Source organism: Tamandua tetradactyla, chromosome 4, assembly GCF_023851605.1.
Source record: "Tamandua tetradactyla isolate mTamTet1 chromosome 4, mTamTet1.pri, whole genome shotgun sequence".
In the NCBI taxonomy this organism is placed as follows: Eukaryota; Metazoa; Chordata; class Mammalia; order Pilosa; family Myrmecophagidae; genus Tamandua; species Tamandua tetradactyla.
The window spans coordinates 13,234,324-13,256,098 of NC_135330.1; the positions used below are offsets into that span (position 1 = coordinate 13,234,324).

Genomic DNA, 21,775 nt, shown 5'->3' on the forward strand with positions numbered 1-21,775 from the left:
TTATTGGGAGATAGAAAGAGGGTAGAGATTGGGAATTTGGTACTGAAGGAATATAGAATATACAACAGGACTGATTGTAAAAATTTAGAAGTGTATAGCACAATACTATCTGATGGTAGCACAATAATGTAAGTACACTGAATGAAGCTGAATGTGAGTGTGGTTGAGGGAGAAGTTCTGGGGGCACGTATGAAATCAGAAGGAAAGATAGAGAATAAAGACGCAATGGTCTAACTTAGTAATGCCTAGAATGAACAATGATGGTTATTAATTGTACAAATATAAACTTTTTTGCATGAGGGAGAACAAATGAATGCCAGCATTGCAGGATGTTGAAAATGGGTTGGTGTTCTAGTTTGCCAAAGCTGCCGGAACGCAACACACAAGAGATAGATTGGTTTTTAATAAAAAGGGATTTATTTAGTTAAAAACATATAGTTCTTCAGAGGAAAGGCAGCTGGCTTTCATCTGAGGTTCTCTCTTACACGGGAAGGCACAGGGTGATCTCTGCTGGTCTTCTCTCCAGGCCTCTGGGTTCCAACAGCTTTCCATGGGGTGCTTCCTTTCTGCATCTCGAAAGGCCTGGGCTGAGCTATGAGTGCTGAGATGAGGTATATTGAGCTGCTTGTGCGGTGCTACATTGAGCTCTCTCATTTAAGCATTCAGTCAATTAAATCAAATATCATTCATTGCAGCAGCCACTCTCCCTAGCCAATGACAGATGCAGTCTGACAGATGAGCTTCACATGCCATTGGCTCGTGTCCACAGCAACAGAACTAGGTACCTTCACCTGGCCAAGTTGACACCTGAACCTAACTACCACAGATGGTATACAGGAAAATGTACAATCAATGCAAGCTAGGGTCTATAGTCAACAGTAACATTGTAATATGCTTCCATTGAATGTAACAAAGGTATTATGCCCAAACTAAATGTCAACAAATGGGGGGGATGGGAGAGGGGGATGGATTCTTTGCAGAAGGAAAGGAAATGACTTCATATAGATTGTGGTGGTGAAGGCATGAATATTTACTTCAGTTGGGTTTAGGATGTGTGAATAAAACAGCTTAAAATGAACAGGAAAATAAGTGCTAGAGATAATGTGGAGAAAGAGATGTACCTATTCACTGCTGTTAGGGAAGCTGGGAGGTGCAGCCTCTTGGAAAGCCATTGATAATGTCATGGATGGACTGCACGTGTGTGAAGATTTCTCAATAAAATTTTTTTTTTAAAAGAAAAGAATGAGGAAAAGAAACCAGGGGTGCTGAAATCACACTGGTCTTTGGGACCGGTCCTGAACTTGACACAGTAACCTTTTCATTCCCTCCGTGTGGACTCTCCCCAGGGAGCCATTGTGGCAGTGACAGGGGACGGGGTGAACGACTCCCCCGCCCTGAAGAAGGCGGACATCGGCATTGCCATGGGCATCTCCGGCTCTGACGTCTCTAAGCAGGCTGCTGACATGATCCTGCTGGATGACAACTTTGCTTCCATCGTCACGGGGGTGGAGGAGGGTGAGGAAAGCAGTGCGACCCTGGTGGGAATTGGTCTACATCTTGTTCCTTTTGCCCCTTGTCCAACCTCCATGGTCCTGTAAAGACTGGGAAAAAATCACCCTAAGATAGAGCTTTGCAAATCAGCTTCAGCTGGTGGGTAGAACAGCCCTATTTGGGGCTCTTTTCTGGGGGTTCTGAGGAAGTCTAGGGAGACTGGACTCTTGATTAGCATATTATTTTCTATCTCCTCTCACTGGGATTCAAATGGATCTACAGCATGTTCAAAGATAGAGCCATACCCCTGGAACTCCACAATCCCCCAGGAAATCCTCAGAAGGGCCCCCAGAAATCTGTTGCCTGAATGATGATGCTATATCGATTAGTTGGGACCTGATCCATGAATTCTCTGCATCAGCCAAATTAAGCATGTTCTTTCCCAGAGAGTTCTGAAGAGAGTGTCTATAGGTAAGCAGGAGAGCCCCGGAATTCTGCATCCCAGATGTCCTCCTTTCTACCTGGAGTTGGCTTATTAAAATATGTGACAAACCACATCATCATGATGGTTACCATTTTAGTGAGACTCACCATGATCCTTCACTTTGCTAGGTATTTTATATGCATTCAATTCAATAAGTTATTTTGAGACCAATTATGTGCCAGTCATTATTCTAGATACTGGGGATACGGCAGTGGGAAAAAAAAAAACCCACAAATCTCAGCCCTCACTGAGCTTCATTTCTCATGAAGAGAGACCGAGAATAAAAATAAGTAAATCGTATAGTATGTTAAAGGAAGATAAGTGCCATGGGAAAAAAAATAATAAAGCACGAAGAGCAGGGAGGGCTTATGATTTTTGAAAGGTAGTCAGGGAAGGAGTCAGCAATCCTATAAGGCAGGAGAACTGAAGCTCAGAGAGGTGAGAGATGGCCACGATTACAAGCTAGTTATGGCAAGAAATGGGAGTCCCAAATCCAGACTCTTTCCACTTCAACCCAGTGCTCCTAAAGGGTTTTATACTGACATTTTCAGACATCCCCAGGTAGTAACTAGACCCAACTTTTCCAAGTTCAGAGAACGTGAGCTGCACTGACTCTGAGAGCAAAGAGTTCACAGACATGGCATGTTAATAAGTCATGGCTCTGATTAATAATCGCACAATTTAGAAACAAAGCCAGCACAGCTGAGATATAGGACATGTGGGCCATTTCATGGTCCCTTTCATAACGTTGTCTGTCTGTCTGGGAGCTGCTTTGTAGGAGGTGTGTCCTCTCTGTCCTTCTTATAAAAGATTGTCCATCCTCCCCAGGCCGACTCATCTTTGACAACCTGAAGAAGTCCATTGCCTACACCCTGACCAGCAACATCCCTGAGATCACCCCCTTCCTGTTCTTCATGGTCCTCAGTATCCCCCTGCCCCTGGGGACCATAACCATCCTCTGCATTGACCTGGGCACCGACATGGTAAGGAGCATGCTGGCATCGGCCCGAGGAACTCCTGTGAGGTGGTCGGAAGAGTAGGAAAACTTTGTGTCAAGGCCAAGGGATGGAGTTCAGTTATTTCTGAGCTTCTTTCTGAACTTTGTGCCCCTGTCACCCCACTCTCCATCCTCCAGGTCCCTGCTATCTCTCTGGCTTATGAATCAGCTGAAAGTGACATCATGAAGAGGGCTCCACGGAATCCAAAGACTGATAATCTGGTGAACAACCGTCTTATCAGCATGGCTTATGGACAGATTGGTGAGGACAGGGGGATGAGGCAGGGAAGGATCAGAGAGTGGCTTCACCTCCCTGGGCATCTGAGCCATCTCAGGGAGGTATTTTTCTTTATCAACAACAAACCATGTTAGGCCCTGGAAAAATGAAGGACCATTGATTTCTGAAGTGCTCTTGACTTACAGTTAAGTCAGGAAGGAGCAAACAGATAAAGTGATAGCGTTTTTCCAAGTGCCAAACAAGTATAACCAGAACCTGCTGCAGAAGCACACAACAATCCAGACCACCAAATATAAGGAGAGTCAGAGAGGACCTTCAGAGAAGCTAGAATTCAACTGGGAGTAGGAAGACAGGGCTTAGGCTAGCAAATGTATGATCAGGTGTGGAGACTCAGGAGGACAGGGGAAATTCCCATTGTGTGATGGGAGAAGAGTGAGTAAACCAGCTTGGTGGAGTCCTTAACCCTTAGTCCTGATAAAGGTATAGTGGAAAATAAGTTTGTTGACATTTATTTCAGGGCCAGCCTCAGAGTTCTTTTTTTTATGATCAAAATATTTCCTTTTATTGTACAGTAAATTATTCTTTCATTTCTGATGGTTTGCTTGCAACATAGCTCCTCAAGTTAATTCACTCGGATATCAATTTTACATGTAGTTATTGCATTCCTATTAAATTTTCTGCCTTGCATTTGGCACTGAAAATGTTATAAAAGTCCCATAAGGCACAGTTATTGCCCTGTAAGAGGAAGAAAAGATGTACACAGATAGTATTACAAAATAAGATGTGCCTCAAAGCAAATGAAAATGGCCCAGATAATAGGTGTTATAATTTAAAGAAGCACGAGATAAATGAAATCTAGAGTATTTTGGAAAGGACCTTATAAAGAAGGTTCAAACTTATTTGTTAATTAACAAGTATTAATTCAATGAATAAGGGAATGAGTGATTATCCCTGGAAAATGATAAGGAATTTGAGAAGGCTAAGAAAAAAAAAAAAAAAAAAGAACTCTTTGTGACAGTCCAATATGAGTTTAGAATGAATTCTCAACAAAGTTTTTTGAGAATTTTAAGGAGTTCTTTGGCTTTGAATTGTGAGGTGCAATGGGGTGTTTCAAGGAGGTGAGATCGGGCACAGCAAATATCATCCCAATACCTAGGGGAGGAAATGCATGGAAAAAGCATGAATTTAACAGTCTGACCTATGTTTAAATCCCAATCTCACCACCTAGAACCTGTATAAGCCTGGACAACAACTGAATCTTTTTTTATGCTTCAGTTTTCCCACTTACGAAGTGTAGGAATTGTAAGAAGCAATGTCCACAAGGTACCTACATAGTGCCCAGCTCTATAATTAGAACTAAAAAACTCTAGTTAGTGGACAAAAATAAATGTCAGCTACTGCCGTGGTTCAGGAATGAGGGATGGAGGTTATGACCAGAGGAGAGGCAAGGAGAGTTTGGGAGAGATGTGAGGAGAGGAGAAGATTTGATGAGTATTTGAATGACAGAGGAAATACAGAAGGAGTTAAGACTCTGAAGTCTTTGCAAGTTTTAAGATTATATGACTCAGAGATGACTGGGCTGAGTTTAGAAACAAATGTCAGGACCGGGAGGCAGCAGGATCAGATCTTTGGTGGTGACAGTCTTCAGCATTCTGCTGAGACACACCAGCCCAAGTAGAAGCAAGCCCCAGCTCCCATCCCTTCCGTGTTATTTTTTTTCTTCTCTGAACCATGTCCCCAGCGTTGTGACTCTGTCGCTCACAGGGATGACACAGGCTCTGGCTGGATTCTTCACCTACTTTGTGGTCCTGGCTGAGAATGGTTTTAAACCTATTGACCTAATGGGTGTCCGCCTCGACTGGGACAATCGGTTCTTGAATGACCTGGAGGACAGCTATGGGCAACAGTGGGTGAGTGGAAGGGGTAGGATAGTAGGTAGCAAGAGTTCAGAAGGCAAGAAGGGTATTAGCAAATTGTTGAAGACTGGGGAGAATGAAGGCACTGGGCAGACAGAATTGATAAACTCATCTCCAGTCCTATGTTAGCATTCTAACATTTGGCCTAAATCTCCAATCACAATAGCAAATGTTCTTTTCTTTGTTTACAACACCCTCATTTCTATTAATTCCTATTGCCTGTTGTCATCCTTACCTTCTGGGATCTCTCAGCTCCCGTGAGCCTGGAGGTCCTCTTTGTCATCTGAACTTTTCTGGGCTGATTTATATTCTTCGTGGTTATAACCATCATTGCCCCAGAAATAAATGCTGGAGCCTCCCTTTTCCTGTTAAGCTCCCTTCCTCCATAAAAATTCAAATAATATTCTTTATATATCCCTCCTTGTCATTCTAAACCCTTTTAGACCGATAGGATGCCTCTCTACAGTAGTCTATCCTAACACCCAAGAGGAACACACCCAAATTGCAGCCTTTCCCCCCAACAATAAGTGTTCAGGAATCCTGGTAAGTGTATTTTTTGTGTGTCTGTGAACACTCCTGTCCTAATTTCTTAAGACAGTGGGAGATGTGACACAAATTACTGTTAGAATTAAAGAATTATAGAGGACACATAATCTATTATCATCATTCTGTAAGTGAGGAAACAGCTCAGAAAGGTTTAGTGACTTGCTCGAAGTCCTGCAGTGAATCCTTAACAAAGCTAGGCTAGGTTTCTGGATTCCATATGCCTGCCCAGCCCTTTCCTCATTTCATCATGATGCCTCCAAGCCAAGCTAATTACAGGTTTCTCCAAAGTACATTTGAGGTGAGAGGACTGTGAGAAGAGAGTGGAACAGGAAGCTCCAGAAACCAGTCTCTCCACCAGAACAACCAGTGAACCACCAGGAATTGTCTGAATCAGCTATTTGGAAACTCCAAAATCTAACAGAACACTGCAGTGTCCAGGGAAGAGCAGAAGGAAGAGGCTGATAAATTGTAGTCAATACTAATGAACTGTACTCTCTGGGTATGGTTATTGCCACTTGCCCCCTGCCTCGCAGCAGGCGGGAGGGAGGTACTCAGCCTCTGCCCCTGGCGTAGCTTGCTGGTGCCAAGGCGGGATATAAAGACACAGTTTCCCAAGAATAAGGGGGGTGTGTGGTCCAATCGCTAATCACTGCTTTTGAGGTGAATGGCATGAAAACACAATATACAAAAACCTGTGGGATTCAGAAAAGGCAGAGGGAAATTTATAGTCCTAAATGTTTACATTAAAAAGGAAGAAGATCCCAATCAGAAACTGTGCTGGTTTGAAACTATTATGTGTCCCAGAAAATCCATGTTTTAACTCTGATCCAATCTTGTGGGAGCAGCTGTTTCTTTTAATCCTTATTCAACCTTGTAGGGTGGAAACCTTTGATTAGATTATCTCCACAGAGGTATGGCACAAACCAATTGTGGGTGTGAACTTTTGATTAGATAGACATATGACTCTACCCATTCCAGGTGGTTCTTGATTAGGTACTGGAATCCTTTAAAAGAGGGAACACTTTTGGAGAGAGCTGAGAACAGAGACACAGATGTTTGGAGATGCTTGGAGCCCCGCAGATGTTGCCATGAGAGGTTAGGCAAGTCAGAACCTGGAGAGAGCCAAGGGAAGCCAAGAGATGAAAGCCAGCCCTGGAGAAGAAGCATATTGAAGAACCCCAAAGGAACAGAGGCTGAAAGCAGTGGAGCTCAGGAGCAAGGGACCAGCAGATGCCAGCCACGTGCCTCCACAGCTGACAGAGGGGTTCCAGATCCATCAGCCTTTCTTGAGCCAAGACATCCCTGGATATCTCAGTTTAGAAGTGTAAACTTGAAATTTATTAAATTCCCTTTTAAAAAGCCTTTCCATTTCTGATGTACTGCATTCCGGCAACTTAGCAAACTAATACAAGGGCTATAAAAGGATACTTTAAAGAACTTTATGCCAATAAATAGATAAACTAGATGAAATTGACAAATTCCAAGAAATGGTAAACCACCTACACTGACTCAAGAAGAAAAATAAGATCCCAGCAAACCAGTAATTAAAAGCCTCCCAACAAAGAAAAGACCAGAACCCAATGGCTTCACAGCTGAACTTACCAAACATTCCAAGAAGAATTAACATCAACCTTGCTCCAACTCTTCCAAAAAAGTGAAGCGGAGAAAACACTCCCTAACTCATTCTAGGGGGCCAACATCACTCTCACATCAAAGCCAGATAAAGATAGCACAAGAAAAGAAAGTCACAGACCAATATCTCCAATGAATATAGATGTAAAAAATCCTCAACAAAATAATCCTGAATTCAACCGCACATTGGAAGAATTATACACCATGATGAAGTGATTTATCCCAGGTCTGCAAGGGTGGTTCAAAATAAGAGAACCAATTAATATAATACATTACATTAACAGAACAAAGGAAAAAACCACATGATCACCTCAATTGATGTAGAAAAGGCATTTGACAAAATTCAGTTCCTCATCTTAATAAAACGCACTTAGAGAACTAGGAATAGAAGGAAATTTCCTTAACCCAATAAAGGACATATATGAAAAAACCATAGATAACATCATATCAATGGTGAAAGACTGGAAGCTTTCCCTCTAAGATCAGAAAAAAGAAAAGGATGCCTGTTGTCACCACTATTATTTTATTGTATGGGGAGTTCTGTCCAGAGCAATTAAGAAGAAAAAGAAACAAAAGGCACCCATATGGGGAAGGAAGTAGTTAAACTTTCCCTATTTATAGGTGACATGATCTTACATAGAGAAAATCCTGAGAACCCATAGCAAAGCTTTTAGGGCTAATAAGTGAATTCAGTAAAGTGGTCCAGGTACAAGACCAACACATAAAAACCAATAGTGTGGGCAGGCCACGGTGGCTCAGCAGGCAGAGTTCTTGCCTGCCATGCCGGAGACCCGGGTTCAATTCCCAGTGCCTGCCCAAGCCAAAAAAAAAACCAATAGTGTTTCCATATACTAATAATGAATAGAAGAAAGCAAGAAAAAAATTCAGTTATGATAAGAACTGAAAGAATCAAATATTTAGGAATAAATCTATCCAAGGATGTAAAGGTCTTGTACACAGAAAACTACCTAACATTTCTGAAAGAAATCAAAGACGTGAATAAATGGAAGGACAGTCCATATTTGTGCTAGTTTGCTAGCTGCTGGAATGCAACACACCAGAGATGGATTGGATTTTAATAAAAGGGGATTTATTTCATTAGTTCTTCAGAGGAAAGGCAGCTAACTTTCAACTGAGGTTTTTTCTTACGTGGGAAGGCAAAAGATGATCTCTGCTGGCCTTCTCTCCAGGCCTCTGAGTTCCAACAACTTTCCAAGGGGTGATTTCTTTCTGCATCCCCAAAGGCCTGGGCTGAGCTTCAAGTGCTGAGATGAGGTATGCTGAGCTGCTTGGGCTGTGCTACGTTGAGCTCTCTCATTTAAGCACCAGCCAATTAAGTCAAACATCATTTATTACAGCAGGCATGCCTCCTAGCTGATCGCAGATGTAATCAGCAACAGTTGAGATTCACATGCCACTGGCTCATGTTCACAGCAATAGAACGAGGTATCTTCACCTGGCCAAGTTGACACCTGACTCTAACTACCACAATGTTTAAGGATTGGAAGACTAAATATTAAGATGTCAATTTTATCCAAAAATAGAATTTTTGAGTTTACAGATCCAAAGCAATCCCAATTAAAATTCCAACATCCTTCTTTGCAGAAATGGAGAAGCCAACTATCAAATGTGCGTGAAGTGCAAGCATGCTTGAATAGTCAAAGGCATCTTGAAATAGAAGATTGAAATTGGAGGACTTACACTTCTTAATCTTAAAATTTATTTCAAAGCCATAGTAATCAAAATTGTGTGGTACTTCCACAGGGACAGATGTAGAGACCAGTGGAATTGAGTTCATAGTTTAGAAGTCAACCATCGCATTTATGACCAACTGATTGGGTGTCCCAAGTTAATGGGGAAAGTATAGTCTCTTCAACAAAGAGTGATAGGAAAACTGGATGTCCATGTGCAAAAGAATGAAATGGATATCTACCTCACACCATATACAAAAACCAACTCAAAATGAATCAAAGACCTAAATATAATTAGAACTATGAAATTCCTAGAAGAAAACATAGGAACGCATCTTCAGGACCTTACATTAGGCAATAGTTTCTTAGGCTTTACACCAAAATCACAAGCCACCAAAGAAAACATAGATAAATGGGACCTCATCAAAATAAAAAGCTTTTGGATATCAAAGGACTTTATCATGAAAGTAAAACAACAACCTACACATTGAGAGAAAATATTTGGAAACTAAATATCCAATGAGAGTTTAATACTCAGAATATATAAAGTGATCCTTCAATTCATCAACAAAAAGATGTTTGACATCATTAGCCATTAGGGAATGTAAAGCAATACCACATGAGATACATTTTCACAGTTACCGGAATGGCTGCAATTAAAAAATGGAAAATAGAGTACAAGGGTGGTTCAGTGGCAGAATGCTCACCTTTCATGTATGAGACCTGGGTTTGATTCTTAGACCATGTACCCCTCCCCCCCCCCCCCAAAAAAAAATGGAGAACAAGTTTTGGAGAGGATGTGGGGAAAGGGAAACATTTATTCATGTTGGTGGAAATGTACAATGGTAGTGCTCCTGTGGAATGCAGTTTGCTGCTTCCTCAGAAAGTTAAATATAGACTTATTTCATGACCCAGCAATCCCACTTCTAGCTATCTACTCAAAAGAATTGAAAGCAAGAAATCAAATACACATTTGCACATCTATGTTCTTCTTGGTATTATTCACAATTGTCTGAAGATGGAATCAGCTGGTAAAGGGATAAACAAATTGTATTGTATACATATGATAGAATATTCTTCAGCCACAAAAAGGAAGGAAATTCAATATGGGTATATCCTGAAGACATCGTGTTCAATGAACTAAGCTAGACACAAAAGGACAAATATTGTGTGATCACACTGATATGAAATAATTAGAATAAGCACATTCATAGGGTCAGAAACGAGAATATACATTGCCAGGGGCCAGGGTGGGAATAGGAAAGGAGGAATTCTTAAATTTACAGAGTTTCTGTCTGGGTTAATGGAAAAGTTTTGGTCATGGATAATGGTGATGGTAGTATAACATTGTGAATGGAATTAGCAGCACCGAATTATGTATTTAAATGTGGTTAAAAAGGAAAGTTTTAGCTTATTTATGTGTTACTAGAATAAAAATTAAAAGATAAGGAGTGTACCACACAAAGAGCCCTAATGTACACCATGGACTATAGTTAATAGTAGAATTACAAAAATTATACTATACAATTATAACAAAAGTACCACACTAATGTAAAGTGTCAATAATAGGGAGGTGTATGGGGACTCTGTATTGTATGCATGATTTTTCAGTAAACATACAACTTCTCTAATAAAAAAATGTTAACAAAAAAGTACACTTGAATCTGAGTTGGGGAAAGATACCCGGTTATACTCTGTGTTTCCAATAGCTGAACCCCACGAGGCCATCACACATGGGTGTCCACAGGTACCAATGCCGCTCCAGGAGCCAGTGGTGCTCAACACTGTCCACCCACCAATCCTCCTTAACCCTCAGTTTAGGTGCTTGTTAGTTTTATATCCTAATGCTTCCTCCCTGGTGCCAAGATGCAACATGACATAACATATATTTATAAATTAAAGATCACCAAAATTAAATTGTGATAACAGGTTAAGAATTCCCCTTGTACACCTAAGACAACTTGAAGTATTACAAAACTACCTGAGAACAGTTGCTATAAGGAATAAACTTCATAAAGGTAAGGTCCATATCTCTTCCATCTAGTGTAATTCCCAGACAATGTAGTATAGAGCCACCCACCTAGGAAGTATGGTACATATGGCTAAAGTAAGGATAGCTCCTTATCTTCTAAATATTAGGTCCACCATTGGTGAACTTATCACTATTAAGTCCATTGATTACCACTCATTTATTTGTTCAGCAAATATATATTGAGCATCTTCTATGTGCCAGTTACTTCTATGAGCATCTTCTAGACTCTGGGTATATAGTAATGAACAAAAATGACCAAGTCATTGATGCCATGGAGCTTATAGTCCAGTTGGGGGTGAGAGGTGGAAGGGGAAACATTTGATACACAAGTATATAACATACTGAGGGATAGAAAGATGAAGGAAGATAAGGAACAAGAGCATGGCAGGGATGTTGTTGGTTTTAAGTAGGATGGTCAGGGAAAGCCTCTCTGTTGAGGTGAAGGAATGAGCCACATGGACTTCTGAAAGAGGAAGAGCATTCCAGGTAGAGGGAAGAGCAGGTGCAAAGGCCCTGATCTGGAAATATATTTGGTATCAGAGGCTGAGAAAGTTCAAACAGAGTTGAGGGCTTACTGTGGCTTTAGCTAGATACTGCTATTTGCCATGGTTTATGAAACCCCAACCAAAACCATTCCTGCCAACCCCAAAGAACACCTAGGGCTCTATCTGAGATTCTTCAAAAGTTTCGCACACTAAGATTACTTTCCAGAAGCCTGCAACCTCCAGATGAGTTCGTTCCTAGGCCAGTTAAGTCCTGAAACCCAGAGGGGCCAGCCTCTCCAGAACACAGTTAGTTCCATCCCCCATCCCATAATATTGACACCCCTTTTCAACATGAAAATGATAGAATGGGCATAGTCCAAATATCCCTAAAGATTGGAAGAAGGATCATAGGAGAAGGAAAATTTATAACCGAGAAGACAGAATTTAACAAATGACTGTAACTGTTGAATCATTATACTGATATTTCTTTTAAGTCTCCAGTGTCTTGGAGCAGCTAGAAGGAGAAACCTGAAATCGTGTATCTCTAACCAATACCAAACTCTGAAATCCATGTTCTATAACTACTTGTCACAATGTACTTTGAAATTTATTGCTTTTTTGTATATATGTTATGTTTCACAATAATAATGTTTTTTAAAAAGGCAACTTTGACATCTATCTTGAGGATAGACTGAGGGGAGGTAAGGATGGAAGCAGAGAAATTAGTTCGGAGACTTGCAATAACCCAGTCAAGAGGCAGTGGTGGCTTGGAGCAGGACAGGAGTCAGATAGGTGGTGAGAAATGGATATATTTTGAAGGTGAAGCCCCAGAACTTGCTGGTGGATTGGCTGTAGGATGAGAAAGAATAGCATTAAGGATAACTCCAAGGCTTTGGGACTGAGGAACTAGAAAAGTACAGTTGCCATTCACTCAGATGAGAAAGATTGTAGGAAGAGCAGGTTTGGGCAGGAAAATCAGGGCTACTATCTGGGACATGTTAAGTATGAGATGTCTATTAAGTAGACAAATAGAGCTGCTGAGAAGGCACTTGGACATATGGGTTTAGATTTCAGAGACAAGGCCTCGGCTGGAGATAAAAATTTGAAAATCATGAGCACTTGCATGGTATTTAAGCTATGGGGCTGGATGCCATCGACAAGGAAGTGAGTATTGCTAGAGAGGAGAAGAGGACCAAGGACTGAATATCGGGGAATTCTAATATTTAGCTATCAGGGAAAAGAACCAACAAAGAAGCCTGAGAAGTGGCAAGTAGGAGAAAAATCCAAGAAAGTAGATTCTGGAAGCCAAGAGAGGAATATGTATCAAAAAGGAGGGACTAATCAATATCATGTCAAATATTGCTGATTGGGCCAATAATAATACTGAGAAAATGACCATTGGGTTCAGCAACTGGGAGGCCATTGGTTGATCTTAACAAGCACAGTTCAGAGGGGAGCAAAAATCTGATTGAAGAAGAGTCAAGTAAAAATACAGGAGAAACTGGAGACAGTAAAATCAGGCCGTATATATATATATATATATATATATATATATATATATATCTTTTTTTTTTTCTAATACATGGGCAGGCACCAGGAATTGAACCCGAGTCCTCTGGCACGGCAGGCAAGCGTTCTTGCCTGCTGAGCACCGTGGCCCACCCTCATTTATCTGTTCCTCTTTACAGTAAAGCACCTTTTAAAATATGGCCTATGGGTGCAGGTGGGAGTGAGAGGTGGACGTGATAAGCTTATGTGCATTCTCTTAGCATTGCTTCTACTTCCGCAGTGAAACAGGATGCAGGCTTACCAGCTGCAAGTGAGGAAAGAAAAGGTTTGAGGCAAGGGTCAAAGCTAAGGCATCTGGGAGAGTGGGAGAGAGAATGGACAGGGAAATGTAATGTAAATGCTAGGCAGCACTAAGGGCTCATTTAAAGTACCAGGTCATGAATCTAAAGTAAGACTAGTCAGCACGGCTCTGTATTTTTCTCCAGCCACCTTTGCTTTCTGGGTGCTGGTGGAGAGGACATGTAGAAGGTGTATGTAGATAGAATTAATCAAAGAGCCAGCCCAGGAATTGTAGATGTATGCAAGGGAAGTATTAGAAATGTGGGCCATGAGATTTCAGTGGGGTAAGGAAGGAAGTGAGGCCACTGAGGTTCTGGGAAAAGGTGGTAGGATTGATGGATTGTAGGTCCAAGTGTAGTCCCAGAAGTATTGGTGTTGAGATCCTAGAATGAGCGAGATGGAAAGGTAGAAGATGGTAGTAGAAAAGAGAGGGATGCTTGCAATTGAGAATATGGAGGAATTGTAGCTGTTGGAAAGGACAAGATTCAGTTTAACCATGGGAGTGTACAGCCCAGGCGGGGAGTGAAGGTCAGTGACATTGAAGAAAATCAAGGAACTGTGTTTGAAGGATCTTCAACATGAAGATTTAAATGTCTACAAACAAGGCAGGAGTACTGTCAGAGTGACAATGAGTCATGAGCTTCAGTCTTAAAGAGATGAGGGGAGCGATCAAGGAGTGGTGCCTGAGTGCAATGGGGAATGATAGCGGTGGTGTCATCTGATCACACAAACGTGCTGATTGGTCTCATTCTCAATGGGATGCTCAGCTCATCGATTTTCGGCCTTTATTTTCTGATCATTTAAGGCTCTCTCTTTCCTTCCAAGTACAACTTTGACCTTGTCCCATGAGGTTTTCTATGAGTATCAAATTATTCCTCAGTCCTACATTTTTTTCAAATTTATTTTGATCTATGAGTTATTTATAAACGTGCTGCCTTATTTTTTTTTTTTTAGCTGAGGGCTTTTTTTCCTCTAGTCTAATTTAGATATAACTCATTTGTGTCTGCATGGCCCTCTGTGATCCTTCCTTTATAGCCTATTGTACTCATCTGGGCAGCATATTTATCCTCCCCATTAGATTTGAAGTTCCTATGTGCAAATGTGAATGAAAGAAGGAACAAATGAATGTCTTCTACCTAGTACTACCCTTTTGGCATTTGTATCCCGTATGCATTTATATTCCCCTCTAGCCTACTTGCTTTTCTGACCTATTCCTTCTGGCTCTGCCTTCTTCTCTTACTCCTTCTCTGACACCATCCTTTCATTGATGTAGTAAATATTGATTGAGCACATACAATACGCCATCTACTGAACTAAGCATGAAGGGACGCAAAGATAAATAAGACGTGTCCTTGACCCTTGAGGTGCTCCCCTGCCAAGTAAGAAGAATATATAAACCATAATAAAACATATAAAGTGCTAAAACAGATATGTGTGAAGGGCTGTGAGAGTCTAAAGAGAGGGTCCCAGCTCAGCCTTGGGGATCCTGCAAGGCCTGAGAGGAAAGAAGTTTCTGAGGCATAGCTAAAGCTACAGTGCCTCTGACGCTCTCCCTCTTCTCTGTCTGCCCCACTCCAGACCTACGAGCAGCGGAAGGTGGTGGAATTCACGTGCCACACAGCCTTCTTTGTCAGCATCGTGGTCGTACAGTGGGCTGACCTCATCATCTGCAAGACCCGCCGCAACTCGGTCTTCCAGCAGGGCATGAAGTGAGCGTCCCACCCAAACCCCCAAACTCACACGTGGGGATGTGCAATTCCCCACTGCCTATCTCTCCTTCTCCATCGCCAACACCCCCATAAATGTGTCTGCCCAGAAACAAGGTCCTGCTATTTGGGATCCTGGAGGAGTCAATCTTGGCTGCTCTTCTGTCCTACACTCCAGGCATGGACAAGACGCTGCGGATGTACCCACTCAAGTGAGTGACAGGAGGGGTGCAGGGGTTGGAACCTCAGAGCATGGGGAGAGCATGTGAGAGTGACTGTGGGTTTGGACAACATACCATTGGCAAGGGTCTGTCTGGGTGCACAAGGCTGGCTCGGTGATGGAAGGAGAGAGTTGTCTGTGCTCTGATAAATGCATCTTATTTAGATACTATGACCAGTAGTGGTCAAAACCATGACTAGTAGTGATCAAAACTCACTAAATAAGCACATATAGCAGGGTTTAACAGAGTTGAAACTTTTTAATGATGATTTGTAGTATGGCTGTCCAAGCATACACATTTCACTTGGAACCAAAGGAACCATATAATAACCTAGCCTACGCATGGGTATTTCTGTATTATTTCTGTTGTGTTTAGGCAAATAGGTTTTAATGTGTATATATGTGGATGGGCATATTGAAATTCTTCATGATCTGGTTCCTTGCCATGTTAACCTCCAGGGTTTTTTGTTTGTTTAAAGATATTAGTGCACGCTTGTTGTGAAGCCATTCTATTTAAAAATTTACAGAGGGAAAAGCAAAATTACCACTCTACTCTTCCCATACCTTCCTGCACGCAGTCTCCCCTACCCTGCATAGGGAGCCTCTGTTAACAATTTAGTGTGTGTCCTTCCAAATCATTTCTATGCCTTTACACGCAGCACTCACCTTTACCTCCCTTGGGGTGTTTTCCACGATGCTTTACACACCGTAGTGCAGTACTCAACTAATGTTTAATAGGAGACCTTGACACTGGCTTTAGATGCAAACAGCTGTTGAATCTCAGCTCTCCCATGTATTATTTTTGTGGCCTTGGGCATGTACGCAACCATATGAGCCTCAGTTTTACCTGTAAAGTCTCGCTCATACCTACCTGACAGATTGTTGTGAGAATTACATATAGAAATATATGTGTGATGCTTGGGTCATGACGGAGGCTTTGATCATTGTAGCTTTATTATTGTTGGTATTAATGTCAATATCTAAGTAATAAGAAATGGAGTGAAGCACTATCTGTGTTCCCAAGCACTCTTTAGTATGTGCCTTGACCATAAAACTTAGCATCCAAAATCATGATTGTTTGTTTTGTGCTTAGCTACCTTCATTTTCCTGATGTCCTGGAGCCCCTTGAGTGCCAAATCTATCGGGAAGTCATGTTTTGTTTCCCCAGGCCCTAACGCAGACACACAGCGAACATACAATTGTTGAATAAATGGGCAACCACTGGTATATAAGCACATATATATGCTGGCACGTGTGCAAAAAAATGATGCATGAAAAAAAAATTTATCTTTTTTTTTCATTTAAATTTAAAAACCAACTCAGCAGAAAATATTTTCTATGAAACACTTTTTGTTTTGGTTGGACTACATTTCCCTTTAATCGTTGAAAATAGAATATCTGAACTGAGGCATGCTGTCAGTGTAAAATATTCACTAGGTTTCAAAGGCTTAGGAGGAAAAAAAAGAAAAAGTATTTCATTAATGATTTTTATATGGATGACATGTTGAAATTATAATATTTTGAACATGTTGGGTTAAATAAAATACATTATTGAAATTAATTTCACCTGTTTCTTTTTGCGTATTTTAATGTGGCTATTGGGAATTTTTAAATTTCTTAGTGGCTCACATTGGACAACACCAGTCTCTGTTATTCACAGGAGCATATGGGGGCCCAATTCATCCCTTCTTCAGAATCCATCTTTCTGGCCTCTAATTATAAACAAGATCCAAGAAGTAAGAAATGTCCACATTTTTGCAATGAGGAAGAATGGTTTGATTCCCTGGTGGAATACTCCCATGCTAGGTGTCTGAGGAATGTCTGTAGAGATCCGTCCTGCTAGGACAACCTCCCCTTTGTGGGTGCAAGGGGAAGGGTACCTGGAAAGCAAAGGGGTCTCCCTCAGCGACTCCACGAAAGTCCATATCTAATTTCTATGAACACTGCATGCACCTCTAATATGATGATTGCCATATATATATCATCACTGGCTTTTTAGGTTTGTCTTGCACCTCTCCTGTCGACCCCTTAGGCTCTGACCTCCTCAAAAGTAGGGATCAGCTAACTCCTACTCACCTGGGTCCCTCCACCACCCAGCACGGTCCCTGGCACCTAATGCACACTTAAATGAAATGCTGGATTCTCGTGTGCTGTTCTCTGCACTTGCCCTTCTTTGCTGCCTATATCTCCTGCCACACTGATCAACTTCTTTTTTAAAAAAAGTTTATTGGCATGAATATAACTTTGTTGTTTTCATCACATAGTTGCATAGTTTTCACCATGATCATTTTTAGAACATTTGCATTACCTTAGAAAAAGAAACAACTCATACATCCATAACCCTTAGCCCTCCCTCTCACTGACCCACAGAATTTTAATCTACCCTTTTTTTACCCTTCATTGCCCCTATTATTTATTTATTTTATCCTTTTTTTTTTTTTAACTCATCTGTCCATATCCTAGATAAAAGGAGCAACAGACACAAGGTTTCCACAATCACACAATCACATTGTAAATGCTATGTAGTTATAAAGTCTTCCTCAAGAATCAGGGCTACTGGAACACAGCTCAACAGTTTCAGGTACTTCCGGTAGCCACTCCAATATACCATAAACTAAAAAGGGATATCTATAATATAATGCTTAAGAATAACCTCCAAGGTAACCTCTCAACTCTGCTTGAAATCTCTCAGCCACTGAAACCTTATTTTGTCTCGTTTCTCTCTTCCTACTTTTGGTCAAGAAGGTTTTCTCACTCCCATGATGCCAGGTCCCGGCGCATCCCCAGGAGTCAGGCCCCATGTTGCCAGGGAGTCTTTCTAGCATCTCCTGTGCCCAGTGAGTCATGTCCCATGTAGCGGGGAGGGCAGTGAGTTCACCTACCAAGTTGGTTTAGAGAGGGAGTCCACATCTGAGCAACAAAGAGGTTCCTTGGGGTGACTCTTAGGCATAATTATCAGTAGGTTTAGCTTCTCTTTGCAGGAATAAGCTTCATAGGGGCAAACCCCAAAATCAAGGGCTCAGCTTATTGGATTGGTTGTCTCCACTGCTTGTGAGAATATCAGGAATTCACCAGATGGGGAAGTTGATTATTTCCTCCTTTCTCCCCAGTGCTCCAAGGGGACTTGGCAAATATTTGTTTATTCTCTGTCCAAATTACTCTGGGATATATCAGGGCATCACACTAACCTGTACAAACCAGTAAGATCTCACTCCCTATTCAAGATTCCAAGTAATTATGGTATTCAAGTAAACTGACCATACAGGTTAAATTAAGCAATGTGCTACCAAAATAAGCATTTTGCACCAAACAAACATCTCTCCCTTTCGTCTCACACAGAGATTTGTTTTAAAATACAGATGATATCATCCTTTATGCAGTATTCTAATTTACCTTAGTCATGCTCAGATCAACTTCATTCATATCTCTAGATGAAGTCTGATCACCTTTTCAACTTTTTAGCAGTTGCTATATAGGGTAATGCTGACTGTCATAGCTTCAGTGCTCTAACTCTGAAACTCAGGTGTCACATAAATATCCAAAGTTACTGATCAACTCTTGCTGTCTACAGGATTTACTGGTGGTTCTGTGCCATGCCCTACAGCATTCTTATCTTTTTCTATGATGAAATCAGAAAGTTCATCATCCGCCACTGGCCTGGAGGTGAGGATCACCTAATTGCTTGGTCCCCATCATACCTGGGTCCTCCAGACCCACCTCCTCACTTCCCCACCTGGCTGTCTAGCATCTCCTGGGCCTGGACCCCAGCCCTCTTCTCCTGCACTCAGTCCCCACTGCCCTGTATTCAGGCTCTCTGGCATCCAGTCTTGTCCATCTTTCCCATCTGATGCCTTGCCTGGATGCCTCCCCTGCCATCTTTTGCCTGTTCACTCTGGTCTGTTCTCTTCCACAGGTTGGCTGGAGCAGGAGACATACTACTAAACTCACATGACTTAGGGGTGTCCTGAGAGCTGGGGCTTGGGGATTAAGACATAGAAGCTCAATAAAACATCTGAGAGTACACGTAGGCTGAAGGCAAAGAGACCCTGGGATGAATGGCCTTGGATGAGAGAGACCCTGGGACTGGCTTGAGGGCATCTCAGGTAGCAGGCAGGTGGGGTGGGGCATAGTCCTGTTAAATCAAGTAGCTAGTCTACAGCGTGAATGCCTGGACCCAGCTCTCACCTGGCTGGATATGCAGCATCCGATTCTGGGGAGGGGGTCACTGTGACACTCCTTCCTAGAGACCTTCTCGGCCACAAGGCTGGGGAAGCCGTTCAGGAATCAGAGTCGAGGCTGGGAGGGGAGAGGAATCAAGCATCTGTGCCCCTCAAGGGCTGTCCCCCTCTTAAAGTCTCTCTTCAATCCCCTGGAGATCAAGGGCAAGGACAAGTGAGTGCCCCAAATGCCAAGTTGGGGTCAGGTGAGAAAGAAGCAGCTGAGAGAAGGGCTGCAGTACCCCATGCAGGGCCAGCACCGTCCCTCATCTGCCTCCTGCGTCCTCGTCCCCAGACCAGCCTGTGACTTTAGTGCTGCAAGAGCCTGATTTCGCTGATGAGGCGGCTAGGCCTAGAGAGGGGATTGTCAGTCCCGTGGTGAGTGGCTCTGCTCTGAGCAAGGGAACGGACCTTGGGACAGTGGGGGATGGGGGTGGGGGGCGGGGGATGGAGACCTGTAGGCCGACTGGCCGTCCCTAGCCCTGCCTCCCCTGGTCAGGACGTCTCCACCCCGCCTCATCCCTCAGCCTGTTTTCTCTGGGGTGGCCTTGAAACAGAGGCTGGAACAAGATGCTCTGAATCCCTGTAGCCTTGAGTCACTGCACCCCGTCCGCCTCCCACCCCAGGCTCCACCTGGGGTGAAGGACATACCCAAAAGCTTGGTCTCCATCGAGCCTGGACAGCCCTTTGCCGCATCTTGGTGCATGGGGAGTCCCCAAGAACCTTTCTCTCCCGCCCACACTCCTTCTCAGCAGCGTGTCCTTCCCGCCACCCCCTTCACTCTTCCTTGTGATCCCATCCACCTTGTCTGCCCTGGGGGCCAGTTCCCTTTCAGACCTGTTTAGAGGGCTGGCTGTGCACAAAAGTATACCAGAACTAGAGAGAAACCCCTAAGGAAAGCTGCGGGGAGATTATAGGCTGTTACAAAACACAAAACCCACGCATTAAGTTGACTGTGTACTATGCCTGGTACTGTGACAAGGGCTTTACACACACCATCAATTAATCCACACAACAAATGTACGCTTACCACTCTACACCCTTTATACGCAAGGATAAGGGGTCTGTCTGATTCCAGAACTTGCGCCCTTATCCACTACATAGATTAGTCAGAATGAGGGCTGGGCCAAAAAAAATAAACACATACACAAATCAAAGCCAAAACAAAACCAAACAAAAGAAAATGGATAGTGATGGAAGGAGAGGCATGGATGGGTCTATAGGATGGAGTCCGCCGGTTAGCAAAGAGAGGCCACGGTGGAGTATAGCCGGACACTCTTCTCCACATCAGGCCCCTCTCCGAGGTCCCTCTCCCTCCTTTTCCCCTCCCTCTTCAGCCCAAGGTCTCCTAGGGACAGGGCTGTATCAGTCCGGGGTCCTTGGCGGGGCTGCTAGCCTGGCTGAATTGGTGCCCTGGAAGATGGAGAGGCCGGGGCGTGTGTAGGAGGTGGGGAGGGGGACAGGGAGAGGCCCAGCTCCTCAGGTTTCAGGAGCAGGAGCTTCGGGTGTCTGGTGGGTTAAAAATATAGAGGCCCCAACTCAGGGTCATTTGATACCAGCAGCTGAGGCCCATTAAGCCTACGGGCCTGAAGTTAGGGACCTAGAGGGAAGGGGATTGAGTGGAAAGGAGAGAGAGAGAGAGAGAGAGAGAGAGAGAGAGAGAGAGAGAGAGAGAGAGAGAGAGATGCACGCGCATCAGAGAGAGAAGGGTTGGGAGCAGAGGGGGTGTGTGCTGGTCTGGAAAGGGCAAGGGTGGAGCCGAGCAGAGCCAGAGGAGTGGGAGGAGGAGGAGGGTGCTGGGTTCTGGTGGCCGCAGGAGATGACCAGGAGATAGAGCAGCCCTGAGTCACCATTGAGTCCCATCTCACAGCCTTGGGGGCACCAAAGTTCAGATTCATGTGTCCAAATGTTTTCCCCTCCCCCGGAGTGTGGGAGGAGTGAGAAATCCGACTCAAAGTTATCTAGGGCATCCACTTTGGGGTAGGCCAGACCATCCCTGCCTGCCCCCACCCCCATCCCCAGGAGTCTCCGCTCTTGTCGGGGGTGTTGGGCACATAATCAATCTCCAGGAGATGAATTCCGAGGCCTCTTGAGCTCTAACGCTCTATGCTTTAGGTTGAGTGCTGGCCTTCCCTGCTACAGTGACAGCTGGCTCTCTTGGACCCACTCAGCCCACGCTCTTGAAGTTTTTCTGTGGTCTTCCTGCTCAGCCATGCAAAGGTCCAAACTGCAGCATGTGGAAAAGTTATTCTTCTGTTTGACATAATTTCAC

At 43.2% G+C, this 21,775-nt stretch overlaps 1 protein-coding gene across 6 annotated transcripts in view; it reads left to right on the forward strand.

Moving 5' to 3' along the window:
- Positions 1 to 19,737, forward strand: part of LOC143680038 (sodium/potassium-transporting ATPase subunit alpha-4) — a 64,908-nt gene extending 45,171 nt beyond the window's left edge. The window contains exons 14-21 of one of the 6 annotated variants that reach the window (XM_077156618.1): positions 1,347 to 1,515; positions 2,804 to 2,958; positions 3,111 to 3,234; positions 4,975 to 5,120; positions 14,939 to 15,069; positions 15,177 to 15,278; positions 18,858 to 18,949; positions 19,200 to 19,737. In XM_077156618.1, coding sequence (XP_077012733.1) covers positions 1,347 to 1,515; positions 2,804 to 2,958; positions 3,111 to 3,234; positions 4,975 to 5,120; positions 14,939 to 15,069; positions 15,177 to 15,278; positions 18,858 to 18,949; positions 19,200 to 19,228 — 948 coding nt within the window. In that variant the 3' untranslated portion in view covers positions 19,229 to 19,737. The remainder of the gene's footprint in view (positions 1 to 1,346; positions 1,516 to 2,803; positions 2,959 to 3,110; positions 3,235 to 4,974; positions 5,121 to 14,938; positions 15,070 to 15,176; positions 15,279 to 18,857; positions 18,950 to 19,199) is intronic. The other 5 variants (XM_077156617.1, XM_077156615.1, XM_077156616.1 and 2 more) reach the window with 5 other exon arrangements.
- Positions 19,738 to 21,775: the final 2,038 nt, after the last annotated feature.